General features: G+C 43.8%; 1 protein-coding gene across 1 annotated transcript in view; it reads left to right on the top strand.

Moving 5' to 3' along the window:
• The window catches only part of ABCA5 (ATP binding cassette subfamily A member 5), a 35,252-nt gene that overhangs the window by 4,096 nt on the left and 11,303 nt on the right, over positions 1–19,853 (top strand). Inside the window, exons 4-24 of the mRNA XM_086857716.1 lie at positions 1,324–1,528; positions 2,441–2,599; positions 2,805–2,902; positions 3,815–4,044; positions 5,085–5,226; positions 6,637–6,825; positions 7,091–7,238; positions 8,451–8,619; positions 9,683–9,741; positions 10,221–10,331; positions 10,577–10,752; positions 11,171–11,290; positions 12,048–12,186; positions 12,315–12,405; positions 12,803–12,942; positions 15,231–15,350; positions 16,756–16,957; positions 17,213–17,382; positions 17,876–18,009; positions 18,839–18,976; positions 19,571–19,684. Of these exons, the coding sequence (XP_086713842.1) occupies positions 1,324–1,528; positions 2,441–2,599; positions 2,805–2,902; positions 3,815–4,044; positions 5,085–5,226; positions 6,637–6,825; positions 7,091–7,238; positions 8,451–8,619; positions 9,683–9,741; positions 10,221–10,331; positions 10,577–10,752; positions 11,171–11,290; positions 12,048–12,186; positions 12,315–12,405; positions 12,803–12,942; positions 15,231–15,350; positions 16,756–16,957; positions 17,213–17,382; positions 17,876–18,009; positions 18,839–18,976; positions 19,571–19,684 (3,054 nt within the window). The remainder of the gene's footprint in view (positions 1–1,323; positions 1,529–2,440; positions 2,600–2,804; positions 2,903–3,814; positions 4,045–5,084; positions 5,227–6,636; positions 6,826–7,090; positions 7,239–8,450; positions 8,620–9,682; positions 9,742–10,220; positions 10,332–10,576; positions 10,753–11,170; positions 11,291–12,047; positions 12,187–12,314; positions 12,406–12,802; positions 12,943–15,230; positions 15,351–16,755; positions 16,958–17,212; positions 17,383–17,875; positions 18,010–18,838; positions 18,977–19,570; positions 19,685–19,853) is intronic.

Genomic DNA, 19,853 nt, shown 5'->3' with positions numbered 1-19,853 from the left:
TAATATATTAGTAAATTGTATTAGTGTAATTATTAATATATATATGTTGTAGTATATATTATACATATTAATCATATAAATATTAATATATAATTTAAAATACCCTTGGGTATTGCCAGCTCAGTGCACTTTCAAAAGCTTCTGCACTGAAAAGTGAGGTCACACCTCTTCCAAAGATCTTTTCATCCTTTATCCTGTGTGCAGATGATTTGCTGACACTTGAGGATGAATTTTGAGGGCTTGCAGTGCTTGGCTGGGCTCCTCCGGTGCCTCCCAGCTTTTGTTTTCAATTTGGTTTTAAAGTTCCTTTGGCACCTCAAATTCTTAAATTCCTAAATTCCTGTGATGAAAACCCTGCTCTGGCACCAGGAGAGGATTTGGCATCCAAATCTCTGCAGCACCGAAAAAATTCAGGGAATTTTGCATCCCAGAGCACTCAGCCCCTCTTTGAGCTGTGTGGAGACCTTGGGAATGTTTTTTCTGTGATTGTGCTTTAAAATATTCTCTTTTTTTGGTGCAGGAAGTGCTTTTCCTGCTGTTTTTCCTGTTTTGCCTGACCCTGATGAGTATAGAATTAGGTTTTTTGAACTTTTAAAACACAGAATTTTGAAATACTCCAATTTTTTCAGTGCAAGAAGTGCTTTTCCTGCCTTTTTTCCTCTTCTGCCTGACCCTGATGAGTATAGAATTAGGTTTTTTGAACCTTTGAAACCTGGAATTTTGAAATATTCCATATTTTTGGGTGCAGGAAGTGCTTTTCCCACTGTTTTTCCTCTTCTGGCTGATCCTGATGAGAATATGATGAGGTTCTTGAACCTTTAAAATACTGAATCTTGAAATATTCCATACTTTTTTGGTGCAGGAAGTGCTTTTCCTGCCATTTTTCATGTTCTGGCTGATCCTGATGAGTATAGAATTAGCTTTTTTGAACTTCTGAAACACAGAATTTTGAAATACTCCAATTTTTTTCAGTGCAAGAAGTGCTTTTCCTACCATTTTTCGTGTTCTGCCTGACCCCCATGAGTACATCCCGCTTTGTTTTAAACCTTTGAAACACTAAATATTTAAAATATTCCATTTATTTTTTTTGCAGGAAGTGCTTTTCCCGCTGTTTTTCCTCTTCTGGCTGATCTTGATGAGTATAGAATTAGGTTTTTTTGACTTTTAAAACACAGGATTTTGAAATACTCCAATTTTTTCAGTGCAAGAAGTGCTTTTCCTACCATTTTTCCTCTTCTGCCTGACCCCCATGAGTACATCCCGCTTTGTTTTAAACCTTTGAAACACTAAATATTTAAAATATTCCATTTATTTTTTTTGCAGGAAGTGCTTTTCCCGCTGTTTTTCCTCTTCTGGCTGATCCTGATGAGCATGATGCACCCTCACAGGAAATTTGATGAGGTGGCCAACACTGACCTGGGCCCCCTGGACCACTCGGTGCTGGTGAATTTTGTCATCGGTTACACCCCACCCACACCCGTGGCTCGGGAAATCATGAAGAAAGTGGCTTTTGATAACTTTGAGGATGGTATTCACCCTTTAAATCTTGGTTTTTTTTATCCCTCATCTCTCTTTTTTTTTCCTTTTTTTTCTCCCCAACCCTTTCCTGCACGCCTCACACTCAACAAAAATTCGTTTCTCCAAACCTGCTCTGTTTCTTCTTTTTCCCAGTTTGAGATCTTTGATTCTTTTCTTTGTATTTTTCACCCTTCAAAATTACTTTGGAATCACAGCCCAGCCCCTCATCTTCATCTTCCTCAGCTCCTCTTTCTTCTCTTCCCATTCACTTCAGAAATCAGTGACAAAAATACCAAATTTTGCTGTTTTTTTCCATCTTCACCATCCACCTGCTTTTCCTGACAAATCTGGGAATAAACTCCAGGGCAGCCAGCAAAGGTTTGGGGCACAGAACCTGTGGGAGCAGCAAAAAATGGGGGGGTAAAAGGCAAAAAAATTCTGGAATAAATGATTCCCATTCATCCTGCTGCTGAGCTGCTCTCCTGCAGTGTCTCTTCAGGAGAATATTTCCCTCCCTGTGATATTAATAATAATATATTAAATAATAAATATTAAATAATAAGTTAAGAAATTATAAAAAAATAAATAAATAAATAAATAATAAATATTCTAAATATTTTATAGTTTAAATATAATTTAAATATAAATATAATTTATATTTAATTTATAATAATACATTTATTATCTGTAATAGATAATAAATATTCTAAATATTTATTTAGAAATAAATATTTCTATCAAAGAATGATGGAATGGTTTGGCTGGGAAGGGTCTCCAAACCCTGAGAAGTCATTTGTGACTTTCATGATGCTTCTTTAAATTAAATAAATAAAACATTTTTTTTTTTTTTTTTAAATTCTTTGCCAGGGAATAAATAAAAAAAACAAACTAATAATTTATTTTTTTAAATTAATACTCCCAGGCCTCATCACTGAGGAGTATTTGAGTGAGGAGGAGCTGGAAGAGGCGAGTTTCCTCAAACCCTCCAACTTTGTGGGGGTGGTGTTCAAGGACTCCATGTCCTACCAGCTGAGGTTCCACGACTCCATCGCCATGTCCTCCATCTACATGGAATCCAGAGGTAAATCTGCAAGGGAAGGAGCTCCAAAACCATCCCATATTTTGATTTTTTGGAGGTTTTTTTTCATTCCCTGGGGTTGGTGGGGGGTGTTGGTGGCGTTACCGGGGGGTGAGGGGCAGCTGTAACTGCCATTTTTTGGGATTTTAATGTGGAATGGTGGGATGGGAGGGATCCTAAAGAGGAATATTCCCTCTTTTCCCTGCAGCCACGTGCTCCAGCCTGAGGAAGAGCTGTGAGTCAGTGACCTACTGGAGCTCAGGGTTCACAGCACTGCAGGCCTGCATTGATGCTGCCATCATCCAGGTGGAAAACCCCATCAAACCCCATCAAACCCCATCAAACCCCATCAAACCCCATCAAACCCCATCAAACCCCATCAAACCCCATCAAATCCCATCAAATCCCATTGAATCCCATCAAATCCCATCAAATCCCACCCTCACCCTAAGAAAGGACGGATCCAGGGCTGTTAAATCTGTCTGTAGCTCCTGGGAGATGCTGTGTCAGATCCCAGCCAGGATCTGATGAGGAGACAGAAATTTGGGGTGGGTTTGGCTGTGTTCTGGCCAGGGCTGTTCTGACCAGGTCCCACTGGGAAAATCCCATAAAAATCCCATAAAATCCCATGAAATCCCATCCTCACCCCAAGGAAAGGCACATCCAGGGGCTGCCAGGCTCTGGCTGCATTGCTGCTGCTGCCTGCTGATCCTGGCAGATGCTGTGTCAAATCTCAGCTGGGATCTGATGGGAAGGGAGCTTTTCCTCCAGGATTTCCCCAATTCCTGGGTTGGATTTTGAGGATTTTCCTCTCCATTTGTATCCCAGTGATCCTGAACATCCAGCACAACCCTCCTCAGAACACAAATGCTCACCCCAAAGTGCCATTCTCTAACAGGGACTGCAGATTTTCCTGATTTTGATGTCAGAATTTGCCTTTTTTTGGTGTCGTTTTTGCTCAAGGATTTTTCCCAGTTTCCCTCCCCTCACCCTGCTCGTGGTGACAGCAAATTCCATCTTTTTAAGTGCCAGAAATTCCACATTTCCCAGTTTTACCCCCAGGCATTCAGGTGTTTTCCAGTGTCCTTGCTTTTGCCCTGGGGTTTTGGGGTCAGGAAGTTTTTGGGCTCTCCCCCTGCCAGTGGGGACAGAGTGGTTGGGATGGGGCTGTAAAATCAGGAAAAATGTCAAAATAACTCTTCCTCCTCTTCTTCCCAGATGAAAACAAATCATTCTGTTTGGGAACAGCTGGATCTGACCAGAGCCATGGTTATGGGAGAGGCTGCAGTGGTGGAAATTGATAATTTCCCTCGTGCCATCATTTTAATTTACCTGGTGATTGCCTTCTCTCCCTTCGGGTATTATTTGGCAATTCACATCGTGGCAGAAAAGGAGAGGAAGCTGAAGGAGTTCCTGAAAATTTTGGGACTCCATGACACTGCCTTCTGGTGAGTGTTTGTTTGGTGTAAGCTTTTCCTTATTGAAGAAAAATGTAAAGAAATGTTTTAAAAGAATATTTCTAGTCAACCTCTTCCATCCCACCCTCTAGTTCTTAAAATATTTTCAGCCTTTAACTGAAAACAACCAAAAACTGAGATATTCTGTGCAATAAAACAGAGAGACACTTGCAGCACTGTGAACAAATGAATATTTTAAGGAGTAATCCTGCTGCATTTATCCATGTAAAACTACATCAGACTTAGAGGGATTAAACCTCATCGTGTGTGAGGTTTTTATGGAGGTTTTTGAACATTTTTGGCTCACTGCCTCCTTTCCTAGAAGCTCAACAGGTAATCTGCAGCCTGGCACATAATTAAATGAATCCAACTCTATCATTTGAATTTCTCAGCAACAGGTTTTCAGTTGTTTCCTCACCCTGATGAAAATTGACCTGGGCAACAGAATATTTTATTTTTCTCCCAAATGATGTGTTCATTTGAAACCATTGACAGCTGAGGAGATAAAAACAGGTTTTGCTTTGCCCTTTCTGGCAGGGTTTTCACATCTGCAGTGAAGCTCCCACCTGGGGTGGTTGGAATGATGTTTTTTTCTCAGTTTTTTCAGATGAAATGTGTCATTTTGTTTTTTTTTGCTACCTGGACACAAACCACCCCTGTTTGCTGAGGTCAGAGTTGCTCCCAGACTCGCAGCTCCGTTTTTCAACAGAGCAGGATTTTATTACCCTGCCCTGTATTAAACTTTAAACAGAATTTCTTGAATTATTGAAACCTACGACTCTGTTACCCTCTTTTGCCTGTACCAGGGAATTAATTATGCAAAAAAATAATGGTGGATCAGCTGATTGTGCATCTTCAGCTGGCCTGGGTCTCACTGTGTGCCGAGAACAATCCCAGGGATGTTCACAGCAGCTCTTTATTTAGGTTTTCTTGGCCTTTGGTGCAGCTGTCAGGAATTTTAAAGAGTGATGGGTTTTGTATGGCTGAATGAATTAATTTTTCTGGCTTTCCCCCCGTTTTTTTCTCCCTAGGCTGTCCTGGGTGCTGCTCTACGTGAGCCTGATTTTTGTCATGTCCATCCTCATGGCGGTGATCGCCACGGCCTCGTCCCTCTTCCCCCAGAGCAGTGCCTTCGTCATCTTCCTCCTCTTCTTCCTCTATGGAGTCTCCTCAGTGAGTGTTCCTGGTCCTGATGGATGCAGCCATTCCATTCCATTCCATTCCATTCCATTCCATTCCATCCCATCCCATCCCATCCCATCCCATCCCATCCCATCCCATCCCATGGATCCCATCCCATCCCATCCCATCCCATCCCATCCCATCCCATCCCATCCCATCCCATCCCATCCCATGGATCCCATCCCATCCCTTGTGGGGTGTTCTCCTCTTTTTGGGGTGTTGTGCAGCTGTCACCCATCACCATGGGAAATGCTTTTCCCTCCTGAAATATCTGAGTTTAGACTCACCTTCAGCTTTTCAGTTCTAAACTCTCCACAGAAGCGTTCTGCAGTCCAGCTCCTCTTCAAAACATTTCCTGTTACTACAGAGTTTAATGCTAAAACCCTAATAAACTGTCAGAGAACTATAAAAAAACACATTATAAATATATTTATGTATCCAGTTGCCTGTCTGAGTTCATAAGAGGAGCATTTGGACTCGATCTTGAAAGTCTTTTCCAGCTGAAAATGATTCCATGATTCTGTGTGGGTGAATGCTGCAGTGACTATACCAGGAAAATTGGTTTTTGTTATTTATTTATAATTAATTTTTAAACTTCAAATAATATAATAGATGTAAATATAATATACAAAAATATATAATATAAAATATAGAAATAGACACTGTTTATATTCTATTAAATATATATTAATAATATAAATATTCTAAAATAATATAAATATATTTATAGTTAATACTATAAAATATACGTACAAAATATAGATAACATATAAATTATATGATATTAAAATATATAAATAATATAATGTAATTATATATATATTTCATATTCTTTTATATTATTTTATTTATTTGTTTGTTTGCTGTATTATTTATTGTCAGAGGCAGCTATGGCATTTTCCCTTAGTTTTTCTACACAATTTCTATACTATTAATATTAATATTAATACTTCTGCACTATTAAATATTATTAAAACTATTATAATAATTTATTTCATTATTATCATTATTATCATTATAAAATGTATTATTATAATAATTATTATAAAATTCATTATGATTATGATTATGATTATTATCGTTGTTGTTTTGTTGTTATTGTTATTATTATTTTTTATTTTTATGTTTATTTCTATTTCTATTTTTATTTTTCTTTTTCTTTTTATTTTTATTTTTATTTTTATTTTTATTTTAATTTCTATTTCTATTTTTATTTTTATTTTTATTTTTATTTCTATTTTTATTTTTATTTTTATTTCTATTTTTATTTCTATTTTTATTTTTATTTTTATTTTTATTTTTATTTTTATTTTTATTTTTATTTTTATTTTTATTTTTATTTTTATTTTTATTTTTACTACTTCTACAGTCCCTTCCTATCTGTTTTTCCCTCTGCCTCAGGTTTTCTTTGCCCTGATGCTGACGCCTCTGTTTAAGAAGTCCAAGCACGTGGGGATAGTGGAGTTCCTGGCAACTCTGGTTTTTGGCTTTGTGGGTCTCAACATCGTCCTGCTGGAGGATTTCCCCAAATCCTTCGTGTGGATCCTCAGCCCTTTGTGTCAGTGCAGCTTCTTGATTGGTGTTGCCCAGGTAAATCCCACCTGCAGCAGCAGCCAGGGAGAGTTTGCAAACAGCCCTTGATGGGGGTTTGAAATCGATATTTTATTTTCAAGGAGCGGGTGCTGGTGAGGAAAATGCTTTTTTTCGTAGCAGTTTAACACCCAGCACCGTAAAGGAGCTGTTACTCTGTGTGTTTGTGGTGATCTCAGTCACTTCTCATTATTTTGGGGTTTTTTTTGCCCAGTTTTGCCCTGTGCTGTTTCCCCTTTTTGCTGGGTGACATCTCTCCCTGCAGGTCATGCACCTGGAGGATTACGAGGATGGGGCAACGTTTGCAAACATCAACGCTGGTCCTTACCCTCTCTGCATCTCCCTGATCCTGCTGCTGCTGGACAGCATCTTCTACCTGCTGGTGGCTGTCTACCTTGACCAGGTGATCCCAGGTATGTTCCTGACCAAAACTGGGCTCTGGGGGGATCACCCTGAGCCCCCAGCCCGGGGACATCTCTCCCCTAAATTCCCTGCAGAGAGGAGCTGATGCTGTTTTCACAGAGAATTTGAGCTGACATCAATTTATATTCTGTTAAAGCAGTGAGGTGTGAGGCCTGGTCTTAAAAAGCTTAATTTTTTTGGAGGTTTTTAAATAAAAACTTCATTTCTGAGTTAACTACACCCTCAGCATTTACAATTTCCTCTTAGAGGAAAAAAAATCAAAGACTGCTCTGCCTCTCCCGGATCTCCCCCTGTGACAGAAGCAGTTGAAGCTGAAACACAGAATAAAGTTGTTAATTTTGAGATGAAAGCCTGGTAAAGCCCCTCAGCTCCAATCCCTCTCTTTTCTCTCTGCCACCTTTAAGTCACTGCTCATTCAGCTCTGGGGATTTCTCTGGAACAGGAGGAGGTTTAAATAAAAATTTATTTAAATACTCAGCAAAAGTGGAGCCTGCCAGCAGTGAGGATGGGGTGGTGCCTATTTAGATATTTATCTGTTGTTAGATGTTTATCACTCTTAGTTACTTACTATTGTTAGATATTTGTCTGTTATTAAATACCTATTATTATTTAGATATTTAGAATAAAGGCCTTGTCAAGCCTCTGAAGGGGAGAAACGATGCCTTGAGTTTTAGCTTTCATATTTTTCAGATTCTGCCCTGACCAGGTGTGGAGTTTTGAGCTTCATATTCAGTGTCAGTGAGCTCTCTTCACAGAGCAGGCAGCCAGAACAATTCCTTTTCTAGCTTGATACCAAGGACAATCTTAAAAATTTCAGGCCCAAAAGCAGAAACAAAGGTGAAGAGAGAAAACAAGCAGGATGGGACTTCATAACCTGGAGCTGTAATTGGACAATTAACCCTGATACACAGATGGACCAAAACTTGTAAAAATGTGAAACCTCATGCCCAGTGGTCCATTTTGGGTCCATCTTGGGTGCAGCCCTGGCCAGGCTCTTGTTCTGGCCAAGGTTTGTCCTTTGAGGCCTTTTAATAAATCCCTGCTTTATCCTGAGCTCTGCCCAGCCTCTGTTCCAGGGGAATTGTGGCTTGAGTGGAAATTTGGATGGAGTCCCTCGGGAGCAGAGCCTCAGGAGCCCAAAGCTGAGGAATGTTTGTGGCTGCTGCTGCTGCTGAGGATTTGCCTTCTGTGCTGTCCCCCAGGGGAGTTTGGCCTGCGCCGCACGCCCTTTTTCTTCATGAAGCCCTCGTTTTGGTCAAAGCACAGGAAAAACTACAAGGAGCTGTACGAGAGCAGCGCCAACGGCAGCCTGAGCTTCAGCGAGATCGTGGAGCCCGTGCCTTCGGAATTCCAGGGCAAGGAAGCCATCAGGTACAGCCCTCCCTGCCCAGCTGGGGACAGCAGCTCACCTGGAATTTCAATGGGAAGCTTGTCCTGGCTCTCTGCTGCTCGGGACCAGGCCCTCCATGCATCCCATCCTCGGTGCCCTGGCTCCACTGGCCTTAGGGAGAGCGTTTTTTGGCTGGTTTTGTGTTAATTTTGTGTTAGAGATGGATGAGATAACATGCTTGTTTTTTAATTTTTACCACACACTACTGTGTGGTGCTTCTGGTCTCAAACATTTGAGTCCAGTGACCAGTTTTGTGTTTTGTGCTGTCCACACCCCCCAGGTCTCTTTGGGCATCTGCCACAGGTTGAGGAGTCCAGCTCTAATCCTGATGTTCCATGAGAACATCGTGGCTGTTGCTGCATTATTCATCCCCATCATCCCTCCACCAGCTCCAGTGCTTTCACACAGGGTTGTCATCTTTCCACATTCAAGTTTTACTTGCTTTCATACTCATTCTCTTCCCCATTTCTCACCCTCCATCATCCTCTCACCATCCTCATTTTCAGGGTGATGAGGCTTCCAAAATCCATCCTTGATTTGGTGCCTCCAGATTGGCTGTTCTTTTTGTTTGGAGGAACAGCAGGGCTGCAAGGGAGGTTTTTACCTCTCCTGAAAAGAAAAACACCTGCTTTCTTTTACCTGTTTTTGATCAAGAGCTGTCAGGAATCCCATCTTTGGAGTCCGTTCTGCTTTTCCATGTCGTGTCTGTGGAGTCTCCTGTCCTGTTGTGCAGCTGCTGGGGAGTAGCTGCTCCCTTTCCTTGCTTGGGAAGCCTCTGGAGCCTTGTTCCACCATGAGAAAGAGACTCAGATCTGAAATAATTCAGTTTATCATCACAGGAAATGCTTTAGGAGATGCCAGGGTGGAGATGGGCAAAGTTTTGTCAGAACCTGTCCTGTGTCTTGACTTGCCTCCATGGGTTTTTAACCCATCTGGTGCCACTGTGGTCTGGTTGGCTTCTTGTAGCTGTTGCTGAGTGTTGATGGCTCAAAATGCCAGGTAAAGGTGCTGAAATCGTTTATGCCATGACGTGTCTTCTTTCAGGATCAGCTGTGTTCAGAAAACATTCAGGAGGAAGGGGGAGACGGTGGAGGCTCTCAGAAGTAAGAACATTTCAGCTTTCCAGCTGCTCCTGGGGTGCAGAGGAGCAGTGCCTGAGTTGCTGAGTGATCTTTTCTGTTTCACTTCAGGCTGGTTTTGGTTTCTTTTGGAGGGGTGGGGCCCTGGAGCACCAATGCCAGATGTGCACTGTCCCCTCTCACACGGCACTGTCTAAACCAGCACCCCAAAAATGAGCCCTTCCTCCCTAGGGAAAGCCTGGGCATCACCCCCAGCTCCTCCTCTGCCCATCCCATGCTGTGATCCCTCCTGCCCCACCTCCCTGATGTTGGCACCTCCTTTCCCTGGGTGCCTTTGGGACGTGGCCACCCCACAGTGGGTGTGGGACCGTCCCAGCCCGGCCATGGGCTGTCCCCAGGGGCAGAGAGGGAATGCAGCCCCACGTGTGAGGATTTGGGTTGGGGATGGGCTCAGGGAGCCAGGATCCCAGCCTGACTCTCCTCTCGCTGTGCCCTGGGAGCAGATTTGTCCTTTGACATCTACGAGGGGCAGATCACGGCGCTGCTGGGCCACAGCGGCACCGGGAAGACGACGCTGATGAACATCCTCTGCGGGCTGTGCCCTCCCACAGATGGTGAGTGCAGGGCTGGGGCTGCCCAGCTTCCAAACCAGGCTTGGTAACCTCAGTGGCTATTCCAGGATGCACCAAAATCCCTTTGGATAAAATCTGAAAGAGCCCAGGTGCAATCCCTGTCCTGCAAACCCCTCTCTGCCCCTTCCAGTGCAGAGCTCCCAGCCCATGGCAGGGGTGGGAGTGAGATGAGCTTCAAGGCCCGCTCCAACCCCAACCATCCCATGATTTGATGTTGATTTCTGCAGGGTTTGTCTCAGTCTATGGGCACAGGGTGTCTGAGATCGACGAGATGCTGGAGGTGCGGCAGATCGCGGGGGTGTGCCCCCAGGCCGACATCCACTTCGACATTCTCACCGTGGAGGAGAACCTCTCCATCTTTGCTGCCATCAAGGGCATCCCTCAGAATGATCTGATACAGGAGGTAACTCACCTGGCCACAGGGGTTGTCTTACATCTACATTTTTAACCTGTAAATCAAAATATCCTTGCTTTTTTTTTTATCCTTTCTTTTATCCTTTCCTTTGTTTCATTTATTATCCTTCCCTTCTGCAGGGAAATGTTACTTTGTGGTACGGTGGACAAAGAGGTACAGGCAGATATTTAGACAAGGATAAACTTTTAATTTTTCCTAAGATTAAAATGCCCATGAAGTGTTTTAAATCTGGCATTTAGGTCCACTTATAGGCACCATTAAATTTTGTGTGTAGGTTGTGCAGTTCAGATACAAAACTGGGAACCAGCAGCAGTTAATTTGAATGTTAATTGTTAACAATCTGATTAAAAAAAATTATAGTTCGTTTGTTTTTTTTTTAAATAAATGTGTTTCTTGCATTTTCAAGGTGCAGAAGGTGTTGCTGGATTTGGAGATGCAGCCCATCAGGGACAATCAAGCCAAAAAATTAAGTGGGGGGCAGAAGAGGAGGCTGTCAGTGGGAGTTGCTGTTCTTGGGAACCCCAAGGTGAGAGGGATGGAATTATTCTCAGCTTGGTGTTACTGATCCGTGGAAGGCTTGGTCTCTCTTGTCAAAACCAGCTAATGTGCAAAATGCAGAAATTGTTCCTTTGAGTGCCTTTTATGGTTTGATTACAATAATTTCAATCTCTCAACCTTTGTGCTGGAGGCTCAGGTGACGGCAGCAGCTTTGGGCTTGATCTCTTGGGCACATAAACAGTGTGGCAAGTTTTGTGTGTGATTTCTGGCAGGTAGCATTTATCCCCCAGCAGTGAGATTGTTGGGATGCTTTCCTTGCAAAGCCTCCAGGAGCTGGCAGCAGGAACAGAGCCAGAGAGCTCTTTTGTGTTACAGCTCTGTGATTTCTGGCCTGTGAGGACGGGGACTGCTTTGAGGTCTGGATAAAAATGATGTGTGTGACAGTTCCTGGGGCTTTTTAAAGCAGCTGTGTGCATTTAACCACCCCTCAGCAGACAGAGTGAACCCATGGCTGAGTTAACACTTAGAATCAGTTCTGCATTATTCTACTCCATAATTCTGTTGGAACCAGAATCAAACAGGCCGTGGCATGGATTTATTATAGGATTTCTCCATTGGTCACGACAGGAGATGGATTTATCCAAGGCACAGCGACAAAAGCTGCCTTGTTGGTCTGGGATGTTTTCTGTTCTAGAGGAATTAACTGGCAGGTTTCAATCCAGCCCCTCTGGCTGTGCTGGGAGGGGTTGCTGAGGCTTTGAGAAGCCCTCTGGTTTTGTCCCCAGGTGTTGCTGCTGGACGAGCCCACGGCAGGGATGGATCCCTGCTCCCGCCACATCGTCTGGAACCTGCTGAGGAACAGGAAGGCCAACAGGGTGACTGTGTTCAGCACCCACTTCATGGACGAGGCTGACATCCTGGCTGGTGAGTCCTGCTCCAGCCCAGCTTCCCCCACAGCCCTGGGATGCCTCCTGTGTGCAATCCAGAGTGGGCTTGGGGAGGAGAACGTGGCTTTTCTGCTCCAGAGGGGCCTCGCTGCCTTTCCTTTCCAGATAGGAAAGCTGTGATCTCCCAAGGGATGCTGAAATGCCTCGGCTCTTCCCTCTTCCTCAAGAGCAAGTGGGGCATTGGCTACCGCCTGAGGTAATTCTGTGCCCAGCTTTGTACCTGTGCTCAGCTGGACAGGGGAATGGTTGGGTGGTGGGGAAGAAGGAGGTTTTATTCTGGTTACTTATTCTTGTGGTTTTGTTAATAAACTTTCTTTATTCCTTTTAAGTTTTAAGCCTGTTTTGCCCTTCTCCTAATCCATATCTCCCAGCAAGAAGATGAGTAAGTTTTCTGGTGATTTTTAGCTTTAAAACCACCACAGGATCTCTTGGGTGCCATCATGCATCTCTTTTTTTCACTGTTTCCTGTTGGAATCTCTAAGAGAGCACCCCTCAAAAGGATCCTTTTATCCTCCAAGGGTGCAGCTGAAGGTTTGGTGTGGTGTCAGGAGCGAGCCCAGCTCCAGACCCCGACTCCTGCTGTGTTTTCTCAGCATGCACATCGATGCCTATTGCAACACCGAGGCCACCACCTCTCTGATCAGGCAGCACATCCCTGCAGCCAGCCTGATCCAGGAGAACCACGAGCAGCTCGTCTACACCCTCCCTCTCAAGGACATGGACAAGTTTGCAGGTATTTGTGGGGTTTGGTGTTGCAGGGATCAGTGATTGCAGCGGGGGATGTTTATTTAGCCTGGTGTTCTTGTCAAAGCGTCAATTGTGCCTTTATGGTTTTGTATTTGTTGTTATTTGGTTGGTGGGGAGTCAGGGAGGGGTTTCTCAGGTGAGTGAGGATTTTGTCACCTCTTCCAGTGAGGTTGTGAGGGCTGTGGGTACCCAACAGTGAGGGCTCTGTGGTGAGGAGACCCTGAGCATCCCCTGGTCCTGCAGAATCGCCATCCTCTCGCAGAGGATTCCAAAGAGCAGGGCTGGCCTCCAGCAGGAAGCAGGAAAGTCCCAAACCCTTCAAAAACCCCTCAAAAACCCCACAGAAACCCTTCAAAAACCTTTCAAAAACCCCTCAAAAACCCCACAAAAACCCTTCAAAAACCCCTCAAAAACCCCACAAAAACCTTTCAAAAACCCCTCAAAAACCCTTCAAAAACCCTTCAAAAACCCCTCAAAAACCCCACAAAAACCCCACAAAAACCTTTCAAAAACCCCTCAAAAACCCTTCAAAAACCCTTCAAAAACCCCTCAAAAACCCCTCAAAAACCCTTCAAAAACCCCACAAAAACCCTTCAAAAACCCTTCAAAAACCCTTCAAAAACCCCTCAAAAACCCCACAAAAACCCTACAAAAACCCCACAAAAACCCTACAAAAACTGACAACTCTTGATGTGAACTGCAAAGATCAACCTTGAAATTCTATGGAGGGAGGGAGCAGAGGGGAGGATTTCACTAGATGGCAGCAATTATCTGAGCAGCCCTGGGCAGGGCTCCTTGCTGGCCTCCCGTAATAAAATCAAAATAAACAGAATAAAGCCCAGGTCCTTTGTGCCGTGTGGGGAGCCAGGGGAGGATCGATATCGATGGGAACTTGCAGCTGATGTTCTGTAAATGTTTTTTTTCCCCTGTTGCTCTGCAGTTGGTGATTTATGAGCTTTGCCACTGGGTGCACTACAGCAAACAGGCTGAGATGGAATCAATCCCCCCAAACTGTTCCAGGGGGGAGCTGAGGTTGGGACTGGAGAAGTTGTGGAGGGTTGAGGAGTATTGTCAAATACCCAAGTGCTCCTCCCATTTTATCCATTTGAATTTCCCTTCAGCCTCAGCTTGGTTCTGAAGCTCCTTTTTTAAAAATCTTTATTTCGTAGGATGGACAAAAAGCCAGTAACATTTTTCACCCCAAGGTAATGTTAGGTTCTCCCATTCTGAACCTCACAGAAGTTTTCAAGCTCTGTGTCCTGTCCAGCATCTCCTGCCTGGTTAACCTGGCCTGAAACATCTGTCAATTCTTTTTAATATATATGTAAATATGTATTTTTATAGATATAAAATGACTCAGTGGTTTTAATTCTAAGATCCTTTGTGCCTGGGCAGGGATTTAGGCAGGATGAGCTGTCCTGGGAATGATTTTTCCAGGAGAGGTCACCTTGAACCTTCCCTGAGGAAACTTTGAGCCCAGGAGCTTCAGGGTACTGAGACAGTTTTTAGAAGCACCACGACTTCAGCAAAGCCACATTTCCTGACCACAGAAGCTGAAATTTCCTGCTGAAAGGAGCCTGTCCCACCCCAGTTCTCAAACCACAACCTTCTGATGTATTTGCTATTCCCACCTTCCTTATTTTATTTTATTTTTTTATTTTATTTTACTTTATTTTATTTTACTTTATTTTATTTTATTTTATTTTATTTTATTTTATTTTATTTTATTTTATTTTATTTTATTTTATTTTATATTTTATTCTATTCTATTCCATTTTATCCTATTCTATTCTATTTTATTCTATTCTATTTTATTCTATTTTATTTTATTTATTATATATTCCATTATATTCTACTCTACTATATTATACTATGTAATTATATTATATATTATTATATTTTAAGATATATTTTTATATATAAATATATATATTATTTATATATAAATATATATAATATATATTTTATTGTATTACATTATAATGTTTATATTATATAGCATATATAATATAAATATTCTATTCTATTCTATTCTATTCTGTTCTATTCTATTCTATTCTGTTCTATTCTATTCTATTCTATTCTATTCTATTCTATTCTATTCTATTCTGTTCTATTCTATTCTATTCTATTCTATTCTATTCTATCATTTAAATTATTTTCATTATTTTATTACTGTAATTTTCTTTTCCCCAGCCAGCAGGAGGGGCTGGGGATGTGTGTGAGGTGCCTGGAGTGTTCCTGCAGGTGCTGGAGCAGAGTTTGTGTCCCCAGGTTTGTTCTCTGACCTGGACACCCATTCCCACCTGGGGGTCATCACCTATGGCGTGTCCATGACCACGCTGGAGGACGTTTACCTGAAGCTGGAGGTGGAGGCAGAGATTGACCAAGCAGGTGGGAAGGACCAGAGCTGCTCCCTCAGCTTTGCTTTGGTCTCAGCTCGCGTGGAGTTGGCACTGCCAGAAGGAGAGAAACGTCCCTCACAGGGTGCTGCTCCAGCCTCTGGGGATCCTTTGGGCCTCACAGCATTCCAGGCTGCTGGAATATTCCACATGGAAACCAGGAGAAGGCAGTGGATTGTGTGGGGAGTGATTCTGGGAGCGTCCAGGGGAAAAGCTTCTCACTTTATCAATTTTTCACCCAGTGACCGCTTGGCTTCACAGTTCACTTGCCTTTTAAAATGTCCTTTATTTTCCTAATGGAGTTTGCTTTTAAGAAATTATAAATGTGCAGGGTAAAATTAATTCTCAGCCTTTAGTAGCTGCACTTAGGGCTGAAGCAGCTCAGCTTGTCTCACTTTAAATTAACTTTCAGTCCAAATGAAAAGTTGGGACTGCTTAATATTACTCCAGAATGAGTCAGTTGTTTTTTTGGCTGTCACTTTCGAAGGGTGTGAGCTGGTTTAGTTGTTCTAGAGCTCTCTGTGTGATCCAGAATTACTAGTAGGAGTAAACAGATGTACTCTGGAGTGTATATGTGGTATAGTAGTGTGGAAATTCCTCCCTAGTCAGGGTGAGTGTCCTGCTGCAGTTTCTGTGTGGGTTTAAGGGGGGTTAGCAGCTGGATGTGCAGGTGCTGGGTAATACAGGTGCACACACAGGCCAAGGGGATGGAAATGGGGCAAATCTGCACCTTTTGGTGGCAGAATTTTGAATCATCGAGTCCCAGGGGTGGTTTGGACTGGATGGGGCTGCCCAGGGAGGGGCTGGAGTCTGTCCCTGGAGGTGTTTCAGGAATGGAGGTGGCCCTTGCTCAATGATCTCAAAGGTCCTTTCCAGCCTTGTTGATTCATTCTGTGATTTAAAACACCAGGATTTTCCAGGGAAATGCTCCTTTATTCCTTCTGTCTCAGCTTTCATTATCTGCCATGGGTGTGGTTGGGCTGGATCAGTGTCACTGAGCTTGGGGTTAAATTGAGGGATTGGGATTGGGATGGGATTGGGGATGGGATGGGATTGAGATGGGGATGGGATGGATTGGGATTGATATGGGGATGGGATGGGATTGGGATTGGAATTGGGGATGGGATGGGATGGATTTGGATTGACATGGGGATGGGATTTGGGATGGGATGGGATGGATTTGGATTGATACAGGGATGGGATTGGGGATGGGATGGGATGGATTTGGATTGATATGGGGATGGGATGGGATTGGGATTGGGGATGGGATGGGTGAGGTGACCTCCACAACAAGAAGAACAAGGATTCTCTGTCCCCTGGCTCCCCCTCCTGTCCCATTTGCACCCCCAGCTCTGTCAGAGCATCATTTCCCTGGGCTTTTCTGTGCCCCGTTGCAGATTACAGCGTGTTCCACTCCCAGCAAGCGCAGGATGAGCTGGACACCAAGTCCCTGGATGACATGGAGCAGAGCCTGCTGATGCTGTCTGAGGCCAGGGCCCCAGCCAGGAGCAGCTCAGCCCTGTGGAAGAAGCAGGTCTCCACCATAGCCAAAGTGCATTTCCTCAGCCTGAAACGGGAGAACAAATGTGTCAGAGTGATGTGAGTACTGGGGCTTCTCGTTGGTGTGTGAGTCCCAAAACCTGTCTGAATGACAGACAGCACACCCTGTCCTTCCTTTTTCCCTTCGTTTTTCAGAGTGACATCAGAAAAAACAGCAAGCTGTAATTTCTGTTAATAAATGTTTTTTTGGGGGGTGAGGGAGATGGGTTTTTTTTTAATAGCATGCACATAAAACTGGGTTGGCTTTTGCTGAGTAAATAATAATAATAAACCCCAAACTTTTATTTCTTTCAGGTTGTTGCTTTTCCTCATTTTCCTTGTAGTTCAGATTTTGTTGTTTTTCATACACCACATCATCAAAAATGCTGTAGCTGCCATCAAACTCTCCCCAGATTTGTACTTGCTGAAGCCTGGAGAGAACTACCACAAGTACAGGAGCCGGCTCCTGCTGCAGAACTCCACAGGTTCTGTCTCCAGTTCTCTCCTTCTCCCGGGCTTTGGGGTTGGGAATGAACTTTTTCCTTGGAATCAACCCAGGTGAAGAGTTCAAAGTGCCCAGGGGTGGCAGAACTGTCTGTGCCATGAGGTTTGGTTTGGAGATCCTCCTCCCATCTCATGGCCTTGTTCTTGCTGTGTCAGGAAATGATTCAGGTGAAAGAAGTGCCCAGGAACGTTGAGATAAATCAACATTAAAATGCTGCTGTAGAAGATCTGGGGAAATTTCCTTTTTGTTTCAACTGAGGATGTTTTAGAAGTGCCCAGCAGTAACCCAGGCAGTAGAAACCAGCAGAATTATTGAGCTGTGCATTGATAATTCTGTTTAAAATCCTCCAGGCTGGTGACAAGGAGGGATTTAAAAGGGAAATGTGTCAGGGACATGGCTTAGGGGTGGGGACTGACTGAATTTGATGATCCTGAAGATCTTTTCCAGATTAAAACGTTGTTTTCTGCCCCCAGAGTCGGACATCAGTGACATTGTGCACTCCCTGGGGAGCATGAACATCCTCTGGGAGATGTTCAATGACAGTGATTATGTCTCAGTGGCACCTCACAGTGCAGCTCTCAACGTGTTTGCCCTCGAGTCCAGGCAGGTAAGGCACACACAAGGAGCAGCTGCAGGGGCTGGATTGTGAAATTCTTCCCTGAAAAGCAGCTCTGGAGTCATGGGATCAAATAATATCACATAATATTGCTTATACAAGAGGCTGCAAAGAGGGCAGGGTGGGAATATTAGCAAAGTAAATGTTCTTTCATAATTATAATTACAGTAAGCCAATCAAACTTTTGTCCCCTTTTCTTCCCCACAAGGACACAGAGAGTCAGGAGAAATGTTCTCCTTCACAGGACACCTGACAGAGGAATTCTTCATGATTTTTTTTTTTTTTTATTTGTACTGGCTGAATTACAGTTTGACAGAAGTATAATTCCATAGTGCTCTCATGTGTAAAGAAAAATCAGTTTCTTGGGCTTGTACGTGTTCACAGCAGCAGGAAGATCTGAACTTTGGGATCCTGTTTAATCCCCAGCAAAAAAGCAGCTTTGCAATGTGCCAGCCCTGGCTCTTGTTCCCATTTCCATTCCCTGACACTGCAGTGTGACAGTGCAGCCCCCAGCTCCTGCACACCTTTGCCTGTCTGCTTTTAAATCCGTTAGCAGGATCATCCCATCCTCCTGTGTTTTGTTTCCCAGACTGTAAAATTGTCTGGAGTGCCATTTGTCACTGCTCCCTGAAACATGCTGGGAATTTATTCCCAAGAGTTTCCTCTCAGGACTGTTTCCCTGAATTCCCTGTGTGTGACAAGCACCCTGAGCAGCTGCAAAGCACTTGATTATGCAAAGATTTATCCCAACGTTCAGGTTTAATTAAGGAGAGCCCTCTCAGGGCAGAAGGATTAACACATCACATATTTTTCTCCCTAGAAATATGTTTTCAACATCGTATTCAACAGCACCATGGTGCACTCCCTGCCAGTTTTGATGAATATTGTCAGCAACCTCCTCCTGCGCAGTCTGAACGTGACTGAGAGCATCCAGATCTGGAGCAACCCCTTGATTCAGGTGAGCAGCTCCCAAAACCTCACCCTGGAACACTGGGGAGAGGGCAGAGCACCCTGGCTGGGAGGGGGAGTGCAGAAGAACCCCACAAACCAAGGGAAGAGCTGCCTGGGGCTGTCTGCAGGGTTTAACAGGATGTGAAAGGTGCTGGCATTTTGGCTGTGGAAGGGGAGGAAAAAGGGGCTTGGGAAGAGGATGATGTTGAGTCAGGAATTAAAGGCTGTGTGGGGCTTGGAGCAGCCCAGTCCAGTGGAAGGAGTTGGAATGAGATGATCCCTCTGGTTCTTTCCAGCCCAGAGCATTTTGTGATGCTGTGAATTAACTCAGTGTGAGTTTGCTGGAGGTTGCCTGCAGTTCTTGGGCTGTGCAGAGCTGGAGGGGACCTGCTGCAGGAGACAAATGCTCTGAAAGTTCTTTAGTTACCATTTATTCCTCATATAAATACTCCCAAAACTTCCACAGCTGTTTTTCTTCCTGCTGCAGGCGATCTTGACAAGCGCAAACTTCATATTTTATCATTCACAGCCGTGTTCCAACCAATGTAGCATTTTTTTTTGGTCACATTCTGGCATTGAACAAACCTGATCTCTATCCCAGGATCTCCCAGACACCATTTTCAGGCTGGAGATCTATTTTGAAGCCGTGTTGCTGGGGATCATCATCACTGGGATGCCACCCTACTTCGCCATGGACAACGCGGAAAACCACAAGGTAACGGCCAGGCGTCCGTGCAGAGGTGCACAGGGAGCTAAAAATCCTGGGATTTGGGGGAAGAACTGAAGAGGGGCTTAAAACAATGCCATGGGTGGCACTGGGGTGGGGCAGATCTGGGGAAAGCTTTTCTGTGCAAAGCTTTTGGCAGTGAGGGCCCAAGAGAGGG

Source organism: Cyanistes caeruleus, chromosome 19, assembly GCF_971803275.1.
Source record: "Cyanistes caeruleus chromosome 19, bCyaCae1.hap1.1, whole genome shotgun sequence".
NCBI classification, from domain to species: Eukaryota; Metazoa; Chordata; class Aves; order Passeriformes; family Paridae; genus Cyanistes; species Cyanistes caeruleus.
This window is presented reverse-complemented; position numbering and strand designations above follow the sequence as displayed.